General features: G+C 40.1%; 1 protein-coding gene across 3 annotated transcripts in view; it reads left to right on the top strand.

Annotated features, from left to right (window-relative positions):
• Window positions 1-24,259, top strand: part of Sphkap (SPHK1 interactor, AKAP domain containing) — a 141,126-nt gene that overhangs the window by 35,082 nt on the left and 81,785 nt on the right. For all 3 annotated transcript variants that reach the window (XM_048459146.3, XM_048459144.3, XM_085697539.2), the window contains 2 exons: window positions 87-186; window positions 17,880-17,987. In XM_048459146.3, the coding sequence (XP_048315103.3) occupies window positions 87-186; window positions 17,880-17,987 (208 nt within the window). The remainder of the gene's footprint in view (window positions 1-86; window positions 187-17,879; window positions 17,988-24,259) is intronic.

Here is a 24,259-nt window from a genome sequence, read left to right as displayed (position 1 = left end):
GGCAGTGCTTGATTTGCTCTGCATTTCTACATAGAGAGATGACTCATTGGCCTGTGCTCTCTTTCTTTTGCATTCGGGACACACAGCACCGTGGAGTTATCACTGATGCATGAAGTTTTGGAACCGCAGCAGAACAGCAGCAGCGCAGCGGGCGGCCTGGCTGGCTCCATCACGGCCTGTAAGAAGGTAACTTCTCCTCATGGCACCTTCTTCCCACCAATGGAAAAGCAGCTAGGTTTGGTCTTCCAAGCATGTTTCCTTATGTAGAGAAGCCAGAGAAATAACCAACTTACTCATGCATTTTTTGTCCATATGTCTTGATGACACTTTTTAAAACTGCTATTCACAGAAACGATTAAATAACTCAACAACTAACAAAATCCTAACTTGAAAATGATAACCCTTCGTGGCCCAAGCAACCCAATCCCAACTGTTCTGTAGGACCAGGCACAAAGACAGCCACAGAAAAGAGCCACTGGAACATGAACAATTTTCCAAGGTTTTTACTGGCTTGACCTACTGTTTTGAGGTACGTCATATTGAAGCAAAATTTATGAATACCAAAAGATAGGGTATGACTTCCCAATAAGTGGGTATACTTGGTTTACCTTAGACGTAGAATTGCATTTCCTAAAAATCTTGCTTTGCAATACTTGCAGACGATATTTGTTTGTGCAACATAAAATAATCCAATTTAACTACCCTCTTTCTCTGTCAGTCTAAGTAAGGCCAAAATCTTAAAGCAAAATGTCTAAGATTCTGATCACCTCAGTTAATATTTTGTCATTATTTAATGGTGACATTACTTAATTAATGGAGGACAGTACAGTGCTTCTCATTCAAGCTTAGAGAATATCATGCTAGATTATTTCACTTACCGTAATATATACCTTTTTTAAATTATACAAACACATCCATGTGAAATTGATACAAATTATTTTACTATATATACATACATACTACATGCATGTAATATACATTACATATATTCATGTATGTATATACATATCAAGTTGTTGAGTACTATGCCCACTTAATCAGCTTATTTATTCTGTTACCTATGCAACTTTTTAGAAATTGATAACTTTAAAGTACAAAACAATTAGCAAACATATACACTAAAAACCAGAGTAGTATAGAAAAGAAACAGCAAACACAATTTTGTCAATGTCTTTTCATACTATGTACACAAGCTTTCCTTAGCTGACACAAAAGAACCAAGATAAGTAAGTTTAAAAGGAAATATTTTTTTAACTTCAGTTTATAGCTTCAAATGTTCAAGTCTTTGATAGCTTGACCCTGTTGCTTTTGTTTTGTAATGTTTTTACAAAACAAAAATTTTGTTTGTAATGAGTTAAAACGATGGCATAGGAATGCATCAGAGTGAAAGCCAAGATTCCTCTGTCCCCATCATGGGCAGGCTTCTAAGGAGCAAACTTCCTTCCATATTCCAGCTAAACCTTCTGTCCCTTTTCACTGGCCCCAAAGGCTTGGGACCAGTGTCTAACTACAGCTTTTGGGAGCCATTTACAGTGAAATCTAACACACATATTCACTCAAAATCAAATATAGAATAAACCTATCTAATTAAGATCTCTTAATGGAATGTATTATAATGTTTCTTGGTATAGATTATTTATAGGGTTCTTTAAGTTCCTATTAGTGTAGGATCCTGAGCTGAGACCCTACAACTCTAAATTATTTTGAACTTTATATAAGAGGGATAAGCTGCAAACCTCCAAACCTTAGGTCCATTTCCGAGTCTGTGACTCAGATCATGCAGTAAGTACCAGATGCTATGTGTTTCACAAAAACCAGTGGATTTTCTATACTTTGCAATGTCTAAGGCACATACATTCCTGTTTGTGAGAGTCTGTGTGGCATTTGAAAGGATTGAAGCCACAATACCTGGATCTGACAGCCAACTCCTCATTTATTGTGAGCTGTGTGAGTTGCTACAAATGGCTAGCTCTGGATGACTTCATTTCCTTATCTGAAAAAATGAAGATAATATTATTACCTGCCTCAACGGAGTGAGACAAGACCAGAATGAGGCAACAGACATGAAGTGCTGAGAACTATGTCTGGCATATCATAACACCCCCAAAGAAAGATTACCTACTGCTAATGTTGTTAGACAGGGTAATTTTATCAAAGACTGTACAGTACCAGAAAAATAACTTAATAATGAGAGGGTAATTCATGGTGTTATCTTAGTTACAGCCATTTCTATGGGGTGGGGAAGGTGGCTATGCTCCTCTATGTTTTAAAAACTCATGTCTGGAAGCTATTGTGCTGACAACTGGTAGAAGCAGGGTGTTTATTCAAAAAATTAAAAGCAGTCAAGAGTGATGAGGAGAGTCTGACTAATACAGCAATTTTAGGTCAATTATCTATGTAGCAAAATAATGTCTCAATTAAAACAAATTAAACCCAAAACTCAATTTTAAGATTTTTATCATCATATACATGTAATATTTCTGTATATCCATATGAATAGATATGTATGCATATATATGTAAGATTTATAATTTTTAAATATAGTCTCATTCATTCAACAATTATCTATGAACAATTTCTAATAAGCTTTACCATATAAAACTATCTTTTGTTACAGATCTAAAGTGATCAAACTTAGGCAATTTCATGTGGTTCAACCTAAACATATTCAAAGGACTCTTAAGTCTTGAAGGTAGATACAAAGAAGGGAGCAACAAACTGTCCCTTAACATAAAAATTTGTGATCTAGTTTAATAGGTAATTCTGTTTTCTCATGTGGAAAGTAAAGCAAGAATTCACAACTTAATTATAGTCATATCTCGAGACAGTCTAAAGGAGGTGAGAAGCGAGTCCTCCCAACAAGCCTGTTTGTTTTATAATGAAAGACAGGAAGTGGGTGGTTGCAGATAGGAGGGGAGGTTGGGAGGAACTGGGAGGAGTAGAGGGAGGGGAAACCATAATCAAGGTACATTATGTGAAAAAAAATCTATTTCAATAAAAGGAAAAGAAGAAGAAGAAGAAAGAGGTAAGAGAGAACCCAGAAGGCAGCAGTTGCTTCAGAGAAAGTGCATCTGATTTAGGCCCCTTGCACGGCAAGCATCTGAGTGAGTGAGCAGAATCTCCAATGATCTGCTGCTCATGAGCCAAGAGCTTGGTGTAGTTCTAAACTTAAAGGTCTTCCTAGTATATATTTCAAGTATTTTCCATATTTACATTTAAATGATTGTTTAATTGTAATTCTTAGTCACAGTCACATACCATTTGGGGTGGAATTGCTTGTGTTGCCCCAAAATGAAATACCTCAGAAGCTGGGGAGATTGTTCACTGAGCAGAGAGCTTGCTGTGCGTGTGTGAGGACCTGAGTTTGGATCCCCAGAACCCATGCAAAAGTTGGAAACAGTGACATCAGCCCTTGTGATATTAGATACCCCGTCCTGACCGGAAGCTGAAACAGGAGAAACACCAGAAATTCTAGATGCAGGAAGTTGTCATGCAGCATCCCACAGCAATGAACAACCAGGGAGCTCCTGTCTCAAACATGGTGGAAGGCAAGGACTTACACCCAAGCTTGTCCTCTGACCTCCACACTCGTGTCATGCTCTGGCACACCTATACTCACACCTATGAACACACATACCAAACTAACTCACAGTGTCTAACCCTTCTTAGTACCCAGAACATAGACCATTAGTTTGAAGACACTGAATGATTCACTATCCTTATTACCATTACTACCAAGTCATCTCAATGATCATTGCTCATTTTTTTTTCAAATCTTGCTAATCACAGATAAAGGAACTGGGAAAATGAGCATCTCGTGCTCATAAGGGCACGTATACACACAAATGAGGCCCAGGTTTCAATCCCTGGCACGTGGGAGATCGAGGCAAGTATTCAAGGCAATCTTGGTTAGATACCTGATCATCCTGGGCTGTGTAATGAGATATTGTCTCAAAGGTACACACAGACTCATGCATGGGCACACATGCATGTGTACACACACACACACACACAAAGTTCATCTCAAAGCAGGTCAAAAGAATAGATTAATTATATCTTGGAAGGAGCAAGGCCATCCAGCTGAATCACACATCACACTCATAGTAAAAGTAATGTGAGCAGTTGGCATCTCCTGGCAATTCCCAAACTCATCCAACGTAACAGCCTCAACTTCTTTCTCACCAAGCCAACTCATCAGAACCGACATATTGTTGAAGCAGCTGATGGAAGAAATAAAATAAAGACCAGAAAGGATAACAATAGCCATCCACTGAAAAGCACCAAAGTGTGTTCATGGGTGTGCAGATTCATTTTATGTGCATTTTCTGTGCACAGGTGTGTCTGATGTGTGGGTGGATAGTTTCGGTTGTCATCACTCAGACTTCACTCGACATCATTTTGACACAGGGTCTCTCACTGGCCTGGAAATAATCAAGGAAGGTAGCGTAGTCTGGCTTGACAACCAGCCTCAAAAATTAGCTTACCCCCCACCTCCCCAGCCCTAGACCCAGGATTACAAGAAAATGTTGGATTCCCGATTTGTCTTGGTTCTTAATGTTCTAAACATTCATGCGATACATTTTGATCATAATCTTCCATCTCCCCCAACTCCTTCCAGATTTTGTTTTCAACTATAGGCTCTGGGCAATGAACTCATACCTCCATGCTTACAAGGAAGGCATTTTAATGAGTAAGCTATCACCCAGCCCCTTGCCTCTGCTTTTAAGAGCTAGGGAGATGACCAGAAAAAGTCATATGAGATGCTAGCTACTGCATGGCCCAATATAGTATTGATAAAATCCCACTGCTGCTGCTGCTGCTGCTACAATCTCTCCTTCTCTTCCCTTACACTGATAATGAAGCCTCTTGTACCTGAACATGGCCTTAGAAACTTATCCAGCACAGACCATTAAGCAGATCTATTGGTCCACTCAAGTTGGAGTTCATGCTAAATAACCTGCAGGCCACTCTAATGTAGTAACTGAAGACCTCGGATGAGTTTAAACATCCAGAATGTGATTCTCAAAACGGTGCATGTTAAATGTCGGAATCACACAATGATGCAGAAACCTACGAAGGGTTTGGAGTGGGAGAAGGCGTTCTCATTCACTCCCAGTGACCCTGGGACAGCTTCACTGTTAGGCGCCGCCTAATGGTTCCCTTACTGTAACTCCTAATAGTGTCAGCTTCGCTAAACTGATTTGTACCGATTTTCTACTACATAAGATAAATTATTATAAATTATAATCTTGTATTCATTGAACTTTAAGTGAAAAGTCTCTACTGCATCCTTATAAGATCAAAATCTATATCTCTCAATCTCAAAGCAGTGGAATCAGGCAACTTTCTGAATGTGAAATCTCAAACACCTGAGCTCCATCCCCCAAGCACGGGAACTGTATGCCAGGTTTTTCTGCTCAGTATATAATGTCAGGCTGATGGGCACATCTCACACAATATTCCTCCATAGTGAATACTCTTATGGTTTCTTATCCCTTGAAAGCACTGTGCCCCACCTCATACTCCCACAGCAGTGGAGCATTCTCGGCCCTTGCTTTATTTCATGGACCAAAAATGTACTATTTCAGACAGAGGGGAATAAAGTTTCTAAATGATATTGATGCAAGGAATAAATTTTTAGAGAAAATTGACACCCCAAATATCTTTTTCTCTTTTCATGTCACGTTAAGCTTCCACAGACTTTGACTTATCCAAAGGAGCAGACAGAGAACTCTTCAGGCACCGAGAGACAGTTTGATCTTCCTATGACGTCTCATCACACTCTTTGAAGTTTCAAGCCTTCTTTCCTATGCCTGACCCTTGTAGTGGCTTGAATGTGCTTCAGATATATCTGAGGAGTGACAGATCAGATGTCACTTGATACTGTAGTTCATTCTGTAAAATACCCTTTTACTGAAACTCAGATCTTTTTGAGGACATGCAATTACAACAAAACTCAACTAATATGTGGAGGCGTAAACATTCAAATATTCTAACCCATATCTCCAAAGACAGGAATGTTTGGAACAAAAATCCCATCATTGCTTCCCCAAGAAACTAAGTGATTTTTACAGAGCTGAACAGCTATATAGAGGCATCATGGAGCATGTGTGTGGTGTTCTGTGCTAGTAATGACTCTTTCCATTCAGAAAGGAAACCTAGAGAATGAGAGGAAAAACAAGCAATTGACTGCAGTCTAAAGGAGGAAGTGTCTCCCTCTGCTCTGTAAAACACACAGAGGTCTCTGCATGGTCTCTGTGTTCCTGCAGCACACACTAGCAGTCTTCAGACCCAGCATCAAATACAAAAGAATGACCTCATCACTTGTGTCAAATGGCTAGATGCCCTCCTATATATCCATTTTACATCAATAAAGAAATGGGAAGTTGGGGAGGGCAGGCTGATAGAGATATGGTTAAGACTACTGGCTGCTTTTCCAAAGGCTCTGAGTTCAACTCCCAGCACCTCCATTGTGGCTCAAAACCATCTCTAACTCCAGTTATAGAGGATCTGATACCCTCTTTTGATCTCTTCCACAGTACAAGTACATGGTGCCCAGACATGCACAGATAAAACACCTATACACATAAATACAATAAAATAAAAAATAAATGGAAACTTTTTAAAAGAAAGGAAATGTAAAGTTATTGTGTTAAGATGATATTTAAATAGAGCTAAGCTAGAAAGTCTAAAGGCAAGCTTTTGAATCCAAACATGACTAGACTCTGGGATGCCAGAAAGAGCCACTTCATGGGCTAAACTAAGTGGGATGAGGAGAAGCGCCTATGTGGGAGCAGTAAAAAGGAAGAAGGGAGAACCACGATGAGGCATATATGAAAGTCAAGGTGATCGAAACTGCGTGATAGTGAAGGTTACACAGAAAATGATCTCTGAGCATTTAGGCCAAAACATCTGGAGTGGTGGTCCAGTTGAGACCTTCCAGAGGAAAAGATAACTGTGAATCCAGAATCTACCCAGTTGTATGAGCAAACACCAAGGTTGCCTCTGAGAACAATATCACTGACCACCTAAGAAAACTTCTATACTTCCTCAGCCACTTCACATGGAGGAGGCTTCAGGGTTGTACTGAGGACAAAATGCAAATGGTGAAGGCTTCCAGCAGGGACTCATTTCCTCTGCTGTCAGGAAAAGCAGGTCACAATGCTAAATGTCTTCTCTTGTCATTGTGGCAGTAGAGTTCACCCTGAACCAGAGAGGCTGCCTGCACCCCACCACCAGTTTAGGGATTGAAAAATGTTAACGTTGTGACCTTTCTGGGACAGGTTATCTAAAGCTATCAATTGCAGCTTTAATTTTAGAGATGAATATGACTTCTCTCTGTATTCCAAAGTTGATAGAATGGAAGGCTTTCTATAAACTCCCTTTCCTCCAATAATTTTGTTAGCCAATGACTGAGGGTTGATGCGCCAGTTTTATTCTCGAATCTTCTCTGCTTTGTTTGAACAGGCCCGGAAGGATCTTGCAGAACTTTGTCTTTTTTTTTAAACCAAAAAAGTAGGACTCTGAAAACCCAAAATAGCTTAGAATATTTTGTGAAAATTGAGCAATACTATGCTTTTGGAATTAAATCCTTCCTTCTGAGTACTTGCAATTACCATAAACTTTCTTGAAACTGTAAACTAAATATATCTATCCAGGAACGGAAGGGCTTTTAAGTTTTGAAAACACAATCTGGCATTTGAAGTTCTCTTTCTCTCTTGGGGTACTTAGAGAAAGACTTCCCACCCTGCTCACTGTCAGCAGCAACTGAGGTTATTCTCAGTCCTGGATCTAAAATCTTCTTTACTTTAGAAGTCTACAGTGGGCTCTTCTCTCTGCCCAAACAGCCCTGACAGTGTACAGCTTTTCTCGTTTCCTCCCAGGTTTATCCTCTTGCACACAATGCCTAGTTTTCCATTCTGCCCATTTCAAAGAAGAAAGGAGAAATCAGTCAATTTTTGTACTGAGTACACCTTTGGCTCAGACATCTCTCTGAGAGAGCCTATTCATTAGTGTGTCCACATGGACTAGTCGCATTTCTGCCTTTGGTGAAAGGAGTCCACCCTGGAAGATTTACCCCAGGACTCATGCACCCCCAGAAGAACTTCCAAGAGTAAATGTGTTTCTAGATTACATGTCTACTTCAGTGTTTGCAGCTAGCTTTTCTTGTTTCCAGTGGCTTCTTCTGGAGGAGAAATGAATTTGAGAAAGAGAATTATCACTCTCTTTTAGGTTTCAGGGGCCCAAAATTCTTCATGATTTAATGATGAAGTGACACATCACCATTAAAGACTTGTCCTTTTGTCAATGGTAAATTATGTACTGCATAATTTATACAGAATAATAGAAAATCAATAACCTTAGGTGCATTTCATAAATATAGATATATATCCTTTATAAGTGATTTTCATGTATTTTGCATAGCTTAATATTAAAATAGTAATTCCTTTCACTGATCTTACAAATGTACAGTGATACACCAGTTCCACACAGCAATTATAGAACACTCAATGAACTTTCTTCTACCTATAAATCTAACTTGATTGTGTTCAAGTCACTGCTGACCATCCGTAAGTTAGGCTATATTTTCATTTCCTGAGTATGTCTGCTTCTGTTGTACACATCATACTCTAGACTCAAACCTGGTTGCACTCTTATGAGAAAAGTTCTGATGAATTTTGAAAGGATATTTTTTTTCGGAGCCGCTGACATCTGCGGGATGTGACAGAAGTAGACCAAGCAGCCTGATGCTTCTCCACTAGTCCCAGGCATTTCTCAAGTCTCTGTCCTCCTCTCCTGAACGCAGAACTTCAGTGAGATGCAGTGGAGCTTCTAGAATGTGTGTAACTGAGGATTACAAGTAAAGCAGCAGGATATCTGGGATACGTTGAAACTGTGTTGCTTATGCCTTGCCGCAGAGGGTACGCGTTGGCCCAGGTTAGCTAACAAAGTACCTAAGCGATGCACACGGGGTCCTAATTTTACCCCCTTTTCCCATCATGCATTTTCATTTTACACTCAGATACATGTTAGAATCCAGCATTATTACTTATTTACTAGCAACAAGCTTAATTAGATTAAGTACTAGTGCTGAAAGCATTTTGTAAATAGGACTTTCGTGCTATAAAAAGTAATTTAACTGAGGCCAGACTATTAATCATATTGCATGATTATCTGAAGTTACTGAAGTCTTTCCCATCCCCCCTTTACAGCAAGGGGCAGAAAGCATTGCAATCCCACACTCCGCCTTTTCCTCCCCAGGCTTTCCCACCAACAGCATCTTCAACCTGGTGTTTGCTAGGCCGTGATTCCTTTTTGCTGATGAGAAACTGCTTTATTCTAAACACTAAAAGAATCCCTTTATTTGGCTGTCCTTTCATGCTAATCAATTAGAACATACTTGAGGCTTGGCAGGCGTCAATAGCATACATAATTCGAGAATCTTTTACATATAACCAAAAAGAATTACGGGGAATATCCCATGACTAAGCATTACTCATACCCCAGAATCCAGGTCTCTCTTGTAAAAGAAGGCTAACACACAAGAACCCAGTTATCCAGGGAAATTATCATTGGCTCTACCTTAACATTTGGATAAACCCAGTGTGAAAGGTTTTCCAATGCCGCCTTTCTTTCTGCACAGTGCTTTTTCTTGTGTCATTGTTTCTGCTCAGTAGTTTGCTATGCTTTAAATGTACTTTGTGCAATTTCCCTTTGATATAACAGAAGGGTATTTTATCCAAGAGTGAAATACAGAAGACTCCAAAAGAAAAGTCAGCAAAGACATAGATTAAATCAAAAGAAGCATAAAAAGTATGAAATTTAACAAAATCCTCTGATTTTATGTGTATGTGTGTGTGCTAGACTTTTAAGCTATTATAAACTTGCTCAATAAAGTTAATCCATTGACTAAACTTTCTAAAATTATAATAAAAGAATTTCAGAAAAGAAGTCTTAGCATGCTTGCAGACATTGAAAATTCGAGGTCCCAGCTTAGCCACAGAAGTCTTCTTATCAAAAGATAAAAGATTCTTTTCCTACTTCTGGAAAATTTTCTTCCCATCAACTCTTTCCCCTAGCCATTACAGGCTCTTTTCTGTCCTGTAGATGTGTACTCCTGCTCTGAGCCTCCATTTGTGCTCTTGACCTCTCCCTGGGCACTGCTCTTTCCTTGGTTGGGAGTATGACTGACACATTGATTCATTCAGATCTCTGTTCCATGTTATCTTTACAGCCTTCAAAACTCTTCCAGCATAGTTAGAGAAGCCTGCTTTCCAAAACACTATCTTCCTTCTTCATCTTATAGATGGTTCCTGTACTTTTCATTATCTGACATAGATATTTATTAATTATTCCCTTGATTGTGGTGATCCTGCCACAATTAAACAGAACAAGACTCTATGTGTATTTCTATACTTGTTTTCCCCACTGATTCCCCAGTTAAATAAACAGGGTCTAGTGGGAAACAGCAAGAGTATAGCAAGTAGCTGCGTAGGTAAAAGTGAGTGAAAACCTTGCATAGATGGCATGTCCTTCTCTTACAATGGCATTGAAGTATTCATACGTGTATTCTGATTACTCTCCCACTCCTCCTTAGCCATCTTCCAGATCTATTAACTACCCCTCTCACTAAAAGTTCTTTCCCCAAATTCATGTCCTTTTGTTTTGTGCCTTACTTGATCAGAGCCATCTGTGAATCCAAGGGTTTAGAGCTCTCTATTGAAGCCTGGTGGTCTCACCAGTGGCTATGGAACTGAAGGCCATAATTCCCACTCTCCCTTTAACAGTAGCCAAAACCTCAGGGGTGAGGGGTGGGGTCGTACTAGTCCCTCACACACCCATGCCTGACTGGTGACACACCCACTCTTGGGCAGACCCAGTACAGGCAACAGCAGCTGCTGTGAATTCATGATTGCAATGGGTGTGCCATGTCCAGAAAATGGCATTCTGCAGCCTCTCTATCTCTGTATGGTCTGACTCTTACATCTTTCCTATCACTTCTCCTTGTTTGCTTCCTGACCTTGAGGGTAGGTGGTATAACTGTCTTGTTTAGAATGAAACACTTAACCTTCACTTATTCTCAGCCCTTTGAGGAGCCATGAGCGTCTGCACTCACCACCATTCACTGGGAGTAGCATTTATCTATGGGTATAAATATAAAGATTGGGGCCAATGAGAGGGCTCAGCAATCCACTAAGAGACACGATGACCTGAATTTCATCTCTGGAACCCTATGATGGAATAAGAAAACTAATTTAATCAAGTTGTCGTCCAGCCATAACAAACCCCACACACATTGAATAAATGTCAAAAATAATTGTTTAGAAGGCAGTTTGACATTATTTCAAGAATATGTAGCTTCCTCCTAGGTCCTATGACCTCCCACACAACAGGTCACTTTACCTGGTATGGATAGTATCATAAGGTCTGGAGTTCACTCCTAGGATAATTGCTTACTCCTATAATGGTTGTGCCACTATTGCACAAGTGTGCACACCTTACATGGCAGATTGGTACTGTCATTTGTAAGTGTCAGACTGAGTAAGACTATCGCTGCTCTTCTCTTCCTCAGCGGCTTGCACAGTGCCTCTCATCACTGAGGAAGCCAGGGAGGAAGGTTCCAGTTCATGTCCATCTTAACTTCTCTGTAACCTATGACCAGAGTATGGTGTCTTCGGCAATAGGGTCTTACCACCCAGTACTGATGGTCGTCCAAGAGGAGTGGCAGAAGCCTGCATCATTTTGGAGGCCTCCAGGTCTCTTTAAAGCACAACTAGTAAAGGAATATGATATCCCACACCTTCGTGTTTGTTTAGTCACCCATCGCTTCTATGGAGCTCAAGTTCAAATTTTATTTTCAAAAAATCTTTATAAGGAACAAGTTACTCGGAACTAAGAGGAAAACAAGCATTGTAACACTACTATGTACCTGTTCCAATTGATAAGTTTAAAATCAAAGCCTGGCAAAACCATAAACATGGAGCAATATGCAACTTATGGTTTTGCTAATGGAAACTGAATTTGGTAAGTTTGAATAAAGGTTCATTAGATCCATTTAAATTTGCCATAATGCTTAGTAATGCTCATTCCTGTGTGTTTACCCAGAACCACTCCCCTCCGCAAAAAAAGCCTGAAACCAAAAAAAAGCTTGTGCAAATACCAATAGGTTTATTTGTACCTATCCAAAGATATAAACAAACCAGATGTCATTCGAATTGCAAAAACAAAAATTCTCTGTATACCCAGAAGCAAATACCTTTGGGCAAAAAAACCCACAAACCACTAAATGTATATACAAGGACAATGAATTTTGAACTCACTGTGCTAAATGAAACGAACTTGTCTCAGCACAGTCTCTGTACCATGTGATACACATGACATTCTGGAAAAGACCAGATCCTAGAGGCAGGAATAAGATGAAATCACAAGTGCAGAATCTGAGTGCATATGTATGATTTCGGCATTTAGAGCACAGGTACACACACTGGGATTTGAAAACTAGCTGTGCCTTCAAAGCATATTCATTCATCTTGGTTTCAGAAAACCACATAAGTCTGAGGGATAAAGTGAGCAGAAGGAGAAAAAGCAATTGCAACATGGTTGGTTAGGATTCTATGGGTTGCTAGTTGTCCCGGCCATGTAATATTCTTGTCTTAGAACTTTCAGGTGTCACAGATGTGTTTGTATGCATTAGTAATATTACTCATAGTCCAGGATGTTGGGAAGTGCGTGGTGCAGTTGGCTTGGGGTCTTAGGAAGCATATTTCTAATCAAGTACAAAGTGATCTCTACACCATGGAAAGTGAAAGGGATTGTGGAACCAACCCCTTTAGTGAAGGCACTGATTCTCTTGGTAAGGATGAAGCCCAACTCATACATCACTCCCTAAAGCCCCACCTTTTGATGATAACACTTTAGGGGTTGGATTCCAATACGTGAATTGAGACTGGTTCTCAACCTGTGGATACAAGCCACACAAGGATCACATATAAGATATCCTGAATGTCAGATATGTATATTACTATTCAAAACTTTAACAAAATTACAGTTGTGAAGTAGCAATGGAATAATTTTAGGGTTGGGGCTGACCATAAATATGAAGATCAATTCCATACTATGTACAATGTGTTACCCAGAGAGTAAACCATAACATACCCCTTAAGAGCTTTGCTAATGTTTAATGTATAAAAGAAAAATAAATTTTGGTGTGAATGTGGGACTGGAAATAAGCAAAGAGGTGTTTCAGATGGCACAGAACTAGCAAGCCAACATAACTGGCAGAACCACCATCACTTCTGGTCTAGGGGTCGAATTTCCTTTAGAGTTTCAGTTGGGGAAGAAAGGGCTTTTGTATTGAGACACAAAGTGTCCAAGATGACCACAGCAGATCCACGTGTAACAACCATCCATTAGAAATGTAATAAACAGACCCCTGGGAAAGGAAAGCTGAAGCAAGAAATGGCTTGTCATTCCTCCAGATGCAAGGCAAAGCTCGGTGAGACCCTGCAATCTGCAAAGAGAAAGATTAACGGGAGAGGAGAGAGCAGTACTCCTGAAAGGGACACTTGTGAAGAAAGGAGGGAAAGCCATTCTGAAGAGGCTATCCTCCCCAGCTTTCCCAGTATCTCTACACAACTCAAATCCCTCTTTCAGCACACTCTTCAAGAGCTAGGCCTTTTGTTGCCTCTTAACCCCAGGCAAAACTAGCCACTTTGTTCTTGGACTATTTGACTGGGATTGCCATGAGTCAAAACACCTTTCCTTCTTCATATTTCTGGGAGTCCTTTACAACGATGTAGCTGGCTTTTGGTTCATATTATCGTATTTTGTTTTGCCACATGGTCTCACCTTGGCTAGGCTTGCCTTGCCCTTCTGATCATCATGCCTCCCTCTCCCTAGTGCATGGCAGTGTATGACTCCATGCCAGGCTTGTTCATCATAATTTCCCCAAACGAACTCAATGAACATTTGCTAATTGACTGCCAGCTGGAGAGAGTGGAGAAAGAAGATTAAAAGAAGAGAACATATCACAAATGAAGGAAGAGGGCTTGTCACACACTGAACATAATACCAAACTGCCAAGATGGAACACATATGCACTAACTTCCACGGCCTACTTTCCTCTACTAATAGAAAGCATGCATCAAACAACTGGCTATTCTGTTAGGTGATCACGGTTTTATAAACCGTTTTGGTCCCTGGAACAACCTTGTCTAGTGGTATTGCTATCATGGAGTGACACAAGGATTAAGCCACAGAAGTCCATCAAGTCTTCTAAATACATTCAGTGTGTGAGAGGAGGAGCAACTCTCTGTCCTCCCTCCAGATCTTAGAAGCTCGAAGTGAGCAACTTCTCCCATCTAATTTACCAACCAAGAAGGCAGGCATTGTTCTGCAACAATAGGACTGAGTTTAATGTGGAAGAGCCCATGTTTTCCTCTCTGCCCTGTACCAAAGCTAGAGTCTCTTGAGGCTGTCTTTGGGTATGAAAGCGGCTGCACCGTGGAGCAGAAGGATCTGGCTTCCTTATTCAGGACACTCTTGAAATTTCCAGGCGAATTGCACCACTGCCACTTCAAACTTGGGAATGCACAGCACATAGCACCTTCATTATTAGCACTCCATCTGAAATAAGCAAGCCTGGAACTAAAAATAGCAGACGGCTAAATGAGCCATGGAGAACCTGGTGAGCGTCTCTCTTTTCCCCACTCAAAAATGACTCCCCCAGCAGGAAGCTAAATTCATAAGCTTCAAAAACATTAAATGCTCAAGCACATACGTTTTTTTTTTCCCAAGCAGTCATTCTAGTCTTTTGTGCAGACCATTAGACAAGAGAGCAGGTTAAAATTTCTTTAACACACTAGGCTAGGTAGCTCTAGCTTCTTTTCTTTCCTTGTTCTTTTATCAGACTTTTTTTTTCTAAATTCAGTATTATGTGTATGTATGTGCCTGATGGTGTGTGTATGTGCACCATGTAGGGGTAGGTTCTTGTAGAAGAGGTTATTGGGTTCCCTAGAACTGTAGCTACAGACAATGTGAGCCACTCAATATGGGTGCTGAGAGATGAACCCAGGTCCTCTGAAAGAGCAACAAGGACTCTTAGCCTCAAAACAACTTCTCCAGCTCCCTCTTTTATGTTTTTTTTTTTTCGTTTTTGAGACAGGATTTCTCTGTGTAGCCCTGGATGTCCTGGAACTCACTCTGTAAACCAGACTGGCCTCAAACTCAAAGTTTCACCTGCCTCTGTCTCTCGCCTCTCGCCTCTCGCCTCTCGCCTCTCGCCTCTTGCCTCTGCTGGAATTAAAGCTGTGTGCCCCCACCATATTGTTGGACTACTAAACTATATGGGAAAGGAGTTATGGGTGTGAAAGGGAGGATTACGTGATGCTTTGTACAAGGATGGTGTTTCCTCAGATTGTCTGATGTAACAGTTTTACCCAAGGAAACTGGGGCCAGAAGCTAGAAGGGAACAGGAGTCAGCTGACAGAGAATCAGAACCGGAACGCAATTTTCAAATCACTCAGACTAAAGTCCTTAAATTTGGACAGATAAACCAAACATGAGATGCAGGAGATCACAAACATACAAAGATTACAGCTTGAGTCAAGGCCTTACTATCTGAGGAACTGGCTGTAATGTTCCTTCTGTGCTAAACAAATTATTGGTCCCTGTGATCAAGGACAAAGAAAACAATAACTTTTAAAGGATGGCTGCTATTGGTTGGGTACTTTGCTATTCCAGAAACGGTTTTGTGCCTTGAACATATGTTAGGTTTCACATCCGACCCCACAAGTCTAGAAGTTTAATTCAAATAATATGCGAGAAATTTTATCTCAGAGTTCCCAGTGTAGTATCATTTTGTTAATTAGTATTTTCAAGTAACTCTAATCAAGCTAGGCAAATGACTCAGTGATTTAAAAAGCTTGACTCACAAGCATACAAATTATAGTTCAGATTCCCAGCACCTGGATAAATGGCAGGGGTGTGGGACATCCTGTAATTTTAGCTTCAGGTGATAGAGGCAGAACATCCCCAGAAAAGCAGGCTGCTGGGGCTAGCCATATTGGTGATCTCTGGGTTTGACTGAGAGACCCTATCTCATTGAAGAGTGGAAGGACAATCAAGAATTATCCCTAACACCAATCTTGGGCCTCCATATTTATATGTACCCATGTGCACAGGTACATACACGAGGCCTGCAAACACACATGTAAAAAATGTTTGCATATATAAACACACACACACACACACACACACACACACACATACACACACACACACGGAGAAAAGAAAAAGAAAAAAGTAATTCCTAAGCACAACTAACAGGCTGGCTATCTTCACATCAGACAGCCCCTTCCTCGGCTGTAGGAATTACGAGGTGGCAGGTGGCCAAGTATCAAGCTGACTTTTGTCACTTTCCATCTATCATTAAGAAAGTGAGGCAACTTTGCACACCCAATAAGGGCCAAGAGAACAGCAATTCTACAACTCCTGCAACCGCAGGCTGAGTGCAATCAATAGTTGCACTTAAACAGTTGGAAGGTCTGTCAAATGCTGTTGGGACAACTGAAACATTCTGCTGGGACCACAACATTATTTGACTTTTGTGAGTCAGATTCTAGGCAAGGTCCACAGCCTAATTTTTGAAGAATGAGCTCTGAAATGATGAAGCGCTGATTCTGGTTATAATGTTTATTGAGCTGCACTGTAAAGTCAGATTAGCCAGCGTATTCATCCAACGCCTGTAGTTTAAGCTCTGATGTTCTTAGGATGCAGAATTAATGAGTTCTTTTGTTTCAGTGATGGCCTTCCAAATCCCGAAGATCAAAGAAAGGCCAGGGACAAGCATGTGGCAGCAGTTGCCTCATGATAACTCAAGTAGGCTTCAAACCATGCTGCCTATGAGAAATTACAATATCATATTGTCACTAAGTGGATTAATTCAGTTATATCATTCATACCACATAATTTTTTACTTCTTAAAGGAAAATGTTACCCAGGAATTTTAATGAGGAGAATCTGACCTTAAATGAAAGTACGTAAAATGGACTTATACATAGAAATATTGGACGATAAGAAATGTTTCGGGACTCTAGATCAGACCGTTTGGAAAGTGGGGAAGGCAGCTATGTTCAAAGAATTGATGCCCTCCAAACTAAATCCAAGGTCAAGTCTGAACCATGAGGAGCCAAAACCCCAAACCCTCAAACCGTCTGAACTTCAGGATCTTTATTATCAAAATAGCAAATTCTCTGAAGACCTTTGTCTAGGAAATAGTAATACTGCAACAATTATTGGGTGAATTTTAACAGTTCAATTCTGAGAATTTTTTAACCATGCCCACAATACTGGCTATCACTACTAATACTACAGAATTTACAATAAATTACACCTCAGTCCAGATATTTAGGGAAAGAAAATTAGCCTTCAAATATCTGACGCCATTTCATTATCTTGATTTTAGGGGAAAATCTTCCAAAGTTCTATCAATGTTTATAGTTCCATTAAGATCGGAGTTAAACCATGTTCTGAGAGAAGAATCCACCTCTTGAATGACTTACACACAGCTTCTCAGTCTCTGCCTCATACCTCTAAACTCATATGTGACTCAAAAGTCAAGCACACATTAAAGCTTTGGGTGTTAGATTTGATGAACAAAAAGGAGCATCAATACCACAGCTAGCTACCTCATGGCAGAACGTTTTATACTTTCTAAGGCTGCTGTAATCCGTCACGTTTCTCCCTCCTCTTCTCCTTACCCAGCTGCTTGGAGGAAAGGAGGGAAGAGCAAACACCTACAGGTTTCTCAGTAGAAAGCCGCTTGTTCAGACAGAACGCCTTGCTGTCCAACACTGGAAGGCTTGTCTGTGTTCCCACAGGTTCTTCGCAGCAATAGCTTGCTGGAGTCCACGGACTACTGGCTGCAGAACCAGAGGACGCCTTGCCAGATCGGGTTTGTGGACGAGGAGTCTGAGAACTGCGCTTCGGTAAGTGTGCGGAACCCTGTGGGGAATATTGTCTGATAATGAGGGAAAACGGGGCATGTACCTGAGACAGAAACTTCACAGTATACAATAACTTCTTAAATACAAGTCTGGGAATGTATCCTTTTGAAAATATGTGTGCAGCTCATGAGGACAGACAACACAGTAACAACAGCTTGTGCTTCTACATCTATGCTTCATTTAAACAAAAGAATGCAGTTACTCCCGCGGAAAGGACAAAAGTAACTCCTGCCTGGAAAAATGACCCAGGCACAGATTCAGAAGTAGAATTGGAGTAGAGGAAGAAAATTCTAAAATCTGAATAGCTCTCTTGGACTCTTTCAAGTATGTTTTATAACTCCTGTTATAGGTGTTTTCTGATTGAAAATTGGGCAAGAATTTTCCAGCATTCTTATGAAAAATTTGAAAACCTTCTCAGACTAAGAAATAAAAAGACATGAATTTTAGGGTGCTTAGCTATACTGTGCTACATGAAAAGACTGTGGGGGGAAAGGGTGTTCTTACAGATAAACTACACAGTATGTAGGGCTGAGACTGTGAGCACATTTTGTGGGTGTTGGCGGTGATCCTCTCTAAGGGCTACACTGTGCACTGTGATGGAAATCACCTAGCTCATATGGGGTCATGTACACAGACTGAGGAGGTTTTCCAAAGAGGGCAGAAATGTAATGCATCTCTTTTGACACCACCTCTGAGCTATTCCTGGGGGTTTGTTCTATGCCAGAATATCTTTTTCAAAAGAAAAAACAAAAACAAACAGGAAGATAAAAATGGGATGGGATGAATTTTGATATGTCCTGAGCAGAGGACACCCGAAAAACTCCACTTGGTGGAGTCTCACAGCACTCATGGCAGAGAGCGTCCCAACACCCTTAAGTTACTCTGTTGGGAAAGGGAAGCAGGACACAAAGCCCCATCCCTAACCAAGAAGCTATTTACAGTAGATACATGCTGGAAAAGAGAAAGTCAGTTTCCTCCAGTGTATATCAACCACACTTCTAGGCATACCCTGTGCCCAGGAATAGGTGGCCAGCACAAAATGGACTCTGAGTTGGGACGGGGGAAGCTTTGGTTTTGTTATTTTTATCTTATTCTTTTTTTATTTGTTCTGATTTTCATTTTTTTTGGTTGTGCGTGAGTCAGAAACAGACAGAGAGAATACGACGGGGAGAACATGAAGTAGGGTGGTACGGAGGTAGGGAGGAATTAGAGGAGAAGGAAAATGAGAAAAATATATTGTATGAAAAAATAACAGGAAAAATGTTTTTAAAATGTTACGCCCTTTGGGGGTAAAACTTCAGTATTAGTATCTGCTTATGGTGTGTATGGTGTTTGTGTTCATTCGTGTGTGTGGTGTGTATGTGCCTGTGTGTTCTGTATGTGATATATGTGTGTATTGTGTGTGTGTGGTGTGTATTTCTTTTTGTATGTTTATATATGAGTATATTGTGGTATATTGTGCTGTCTATGTGTGTGTGGTGTATGTATCTAGGTGTATGTGTTGTGTGGTATGTGTGCATTGTGCAGTGTGTATATTTGTGTGTATATATATGTCTCTGTATGTGGTATGGTATGTGTATGAGGGTAGGGTTTGTGTGTGTGGTGTGTATCCCTGTGTGTTGTCTGTGGTGTGTGGTGTGTGCGTGGTGTGTGTGTAGCTGTCTATGTGTGTGTGTGTTGTGTGATGTGTGTGTTGTGTGGTGAATGCATCTGTGTATGCGTGTGGTGTGTTCTAAGTGTGTGATGTGTGTACATGTTTGTGTGATGTGTATATGTATCTGTGTGTGTATGTTATAGATCTATGCATGTAAAGGTATAACTCAGAGAGCAACATCATCCCACGCCTTCTTTATTGCTCTCCATGTTATCTGTTGAAGCAGGGCCTCTTACTGAGCTCAGCCTCACCGATGGGCAAGACTGGTTGGCCAGAGAGCTCCACCTGCCTCATTCCTCTCCACCATCTCCTTTCTTCTTTTGCTGAGGGTATAGATGTACTCAACCATGCCCATTTTACATTAGTGTCAGGGATTCAAGCTCAGGTCTTCATGATTGAAAGGCAGTAATTTTACTGACCGAGCCATCTCCCTAGCCCTAAACATTTAGTACTTTTTAATCTCTTGTCTACAAATCTAGTTGCTGGCCTAATTTTCATTTCCAGAAAAATAAGGAAGATTAAGTAGCAAATAATCCAATAGTAATGCCTTCTTTCCAAATTCAATTCTTGACCTAGAAAAATCCAGGCACTTGGAATGTGTATACCCTATCATACCACTGCAAGCAGCAAAAGAGAACCCCTTATCAGTAGCTTATACGTTAGCCAGTTATCAAATAATTCCTTGTCGTCTTCCACTTGGCGAACACATGAAAGCTGGACTACAAAAAGTAGTGAAGAGCAGAGGTCTTCTCTGCACTCTCTATTTGGGATCAGAATTGCAGGTCTACAATTTGAAGCACTAAGTTTCATAGCCAAGGCATCTTTCGGTGTGCAAACACTCCTATCCACCATCAAACTACACTTAGAATAGAGGGCTTTCTTCTTTGTTCCTTTTGGGTGTTAGATGACATCACTAAGGTTTAATTGATTCATCCTGTTGTCCTGGTTCTTGCTACTCTTTCTTAATGGGAAAAATCTAAACAGAAGTAAAGATACATTAGAGTATTTGTTCCAGATGCTGCTCGGTGATTTGTAATGACTGAAACTAATATAAATATTAAGAATCAAAAAATCAATTTCAAGATTCCCACCAGAAAACCAGTTTCTTTAGCTATGCATCCTAATCCTAGTCCTTTTCTCAATTTCCAAATTCTTTCTCTTTTAGCTTGGTGAGGTTTCTAGGGCGGGGAGAAGAATCATGTGAGACCTGGGTTTTATATTTTTGGGACAAACTCAGATCTCAAGGTGAACTATGGTAAACTATGGACATGCAGGGCCAGAAGAAGGAAGTTCTAGCAAAACAACCACATGTCGGGATGAAGCAGTCAAGAGAAAGTATTAAGCTCTTTTTTCAAAACCGTTTCTCAGTATAGCCAGATATGAACACTCTCAGCTACTAAGGGAACCAACAAAGTAGGATCATGACTTCAGGGTTGCCTGGATCATATAACAAAAACCTTATTAAAGAAAAGATAAAAATTTGTTTTCTCACATCTCCATGAAAGTGCAATGTAAGTACAAGCAAGCATGGTGGTTAATGCCTGTAACCCCAAGACTCAGGAAACTAAAGCAGGATTATTAAGAGCTGCTAGTCAGTCTAGTCTACAAAGTAAATTCCCAACCAGCCAGTACTACAGAGTAATATCCTGTCTCAGATGCCTCCCTGGGGTGGGGGGTGTAATTTAAAGGAAGATAAAAATAGTATGGTTGAAAATAATTCCTTCATTAAAGTTTAATTTTAAAAAATCAGCATTATGAAATTATCCCAGCTTTAAAGTATTTACAGATAATCCCAGCAGACCCCAGGGAAGCTTTTGGGAGGCTGAATTTGCTCTGTCATATCTTATGGAAGACCCTACACTAAGTGAACTGCTCTTTTGGCTCTTTCTTTTGCATTTCAATTAGTGGCTAATTTTATATCTAGAGTAGATTGGTTTATGTCACTTGATGTTTTTGGTTTTGTTTGCTTTTGGTTTTGTTTTGAGGAAGGGCCTCAGACATGGAAATTAATGGGGTTCTGTGTCCACATATCACACAGATTTTGTTTCCAAAAAGGAAATTACAAGGTTTATTTCTTCAGGAGGCAGGCTCATATCTCTCACAGTTAACATGAAGACTCTGTTCCTGTTCCCTTGCTGTGACAAGCATCATGACCAAAAGCAATGAAGCAGGGAAAGCATTCATTTCAGGTTACATACTGAGGTCACGCGTCCACCCTTGAGAGAAGTCATGGCAGGAAGTCAAGGTAGGAAACTGGAGGCAGGAACCATGGAGGAATGCTGCTCACTAACTAATACAGTCCTCAACCACCTGCCTAAAAATGATACCACCCACCCTAGGCTGGGCCCTCCTGCATTAATCAGCAATCCAAGCACTTCCCCACAGATATGACTGCAGACCAGACAGGTCTAGGCAAGTCCTTAATCCAGATGACTCCAGGTTGTGTCAAGTTGATGATTTAGACTAACAAGGACAGAATCTCAGTGAAGAACAGTGTGAAGTGATCAGAAACATGATAGCTCCTCTCCTCCCAAACAGAAGACACAGGCTTGAAAGCCCCTTGAGGTGACCATTAAGTTTTCCAAAAGTATCAAATATGAACAAATCCTCTATTTCTTAAACAGAGCTTCATATATCATGCAATGTCGCTTTATTCTCTTTCCAAATTGACATTATAAAAATAAAAAATAAAAATTCATGTATTAATTTCCTAGTTTTTGTCTTCTTTTCTTTCTTTTTTTTTGATTTGTTTCATGACAATGGAATTGAAAGTCCACTACCAAAACTCAACAGCATGACACTATCATAGTACAGATTTTTAAAATTATTGATAGGAACTGTACATAAATTATTTTTGACATTTTTAATTGAAAGCAAATGAATCTTTATTCAATTTTGCTACATACTAGAATTTTATTTTTAATTTTTAAGGAATCATTTTTGTTGTAAGAGGCTGCTTGTTGGTTCCCAGCTGCTCAGCCCCAAAATAATCACACAGAAACTATATTATTTAAACTACTGCTTGGTCCATTAGCTCTAGTTTCTTATTTACTAATTCTTACATCTTAATTTAACCCATCTCCATTAATCTGGGCATCACCATGAGGTCGTGGCCTGCCAGCAAAGTTTCAGTGTGTCTGTCTCCAGTGGTGGCTTTATGGCTTCTCCTTGACTCTACTTCCCTTCTCCCAGCATTCAGTTTAGCTTTCCCTGCCTACCTCTATTCCCTGTGCAGGCCCAATACAGTTTCTTTATTAACCAATGGTATTGACAACATACAGAGGGGAATCCCACATCATGTATTAATGCATCAACAACATTACTTTAGCCATTTGTGTTGTTTCTGTTCCTGATTTGTCTTAGTTAGGGTTTCTATTGCTGTGATGAAATGCCCTGAACAAAATAACTTGGGGAGATGCTTATTTGGCTTACTCCTCCACATGTTCATCATTGAGAGAAGTCAGGACAGAAACTCAGACAGGGTGGGGACCTGGAGGCAGGAGCTGATGCAGAGGCCATGGTGGGGTGCTACTTACTGGTATGGTCATTCATGGCTTTCTTATAGAACCCAGGACCACATGCCTAGGATAGCCCCATCCACAATGGACTGTTCCCTCCCTTATAATCACTAATTTAACAAGCCATAAAGGCTTGCCTACAGCCAGATCTTATGGAGGCATTTTCTCAACTAATGCTCCTTCTTCTCTAATGACTCTAGCTTGTGTCATGTTGAAATAAAATTAGCCAGCACAGAGTTACTCACAGATGTTTCTCATTTTGATCAGTTTATGACAGACATTATATGAATTTTTATTGACAAATCATAGTGTTTAAAAATGTATTTGTCTTAAATATTTAAATGTGTGGATGGAGCTTCGCAGTGGCCTTCAGCATTCCATGAAAGGACACCATTGAAAAGTTGAGAATTGATAGTTGTCCTATAGATCTGCCTTCTATAGCAATGGCAAAAATAACAAAATCTGCAATGGCTGGCCTTTATTTCCAATCATTTCTTTAAATACATTCATACTCTCTCATGAGACTTTAAAAATGTTGAGAGATAAATAGTTCACCTGAAAAGTTTTCCTTCGAAAGATCTAGACTTAGATGCACAAGGAACCATGTAACTACAGAACTGAGACGAATATTTGTAGGCACCTTGTCCAGATATGTGACAACTTCTAAAGCATGTTTTAGTTTCTTTTTCATAAAGGCAAGCTAGAAACTCACAATTTTTCATTAATTTTATACTGACAGACATAAGACAAGAAAGGAGACAGAAGTTCCCCATTTTCTCAAATGTTCCTAACTTTGTGGCTCTCTGTTTTCTTATGTGACTAATATCATACAAGTTGTGAACTGTTTTAGGATGAGTTACAAACACAAGGTCCTTTATTTCTCTCTTCTTTGGTGTGGGACATAAAGACTTAAAACCAGGATTGAACTTAGGTCTGCAGAAACCCTTGTTATAGTTTTGTTACACTTTGAATGTAGAAAGTTCCCCCAAAGAATCACTTATTGTTCCCAAAGGTGGTGCTCTTAGCAGGTGGTAGAAACATGAGGAGATGGGGCCTGTTTGGAAGATCACTGGAGACACAGC

This window comes from Myodes glareolus, chromosome 1, assembly GCF_982192425.1.
Source record: "Myodes glareolus chromosome 1, mMyoGla1.1, whole genome shotgun sequence".
NCBI lineage: Eukaryota > Metazoa > Chordata > Mammalia > Rodentia > Cricetidae > Myodes > Myodes glareolus.
The sequence above is the reverse complement of the archived record's forward strand: the minus strand, read 5'-3'. Positions and strand labels throughout refer to the sequence as shown.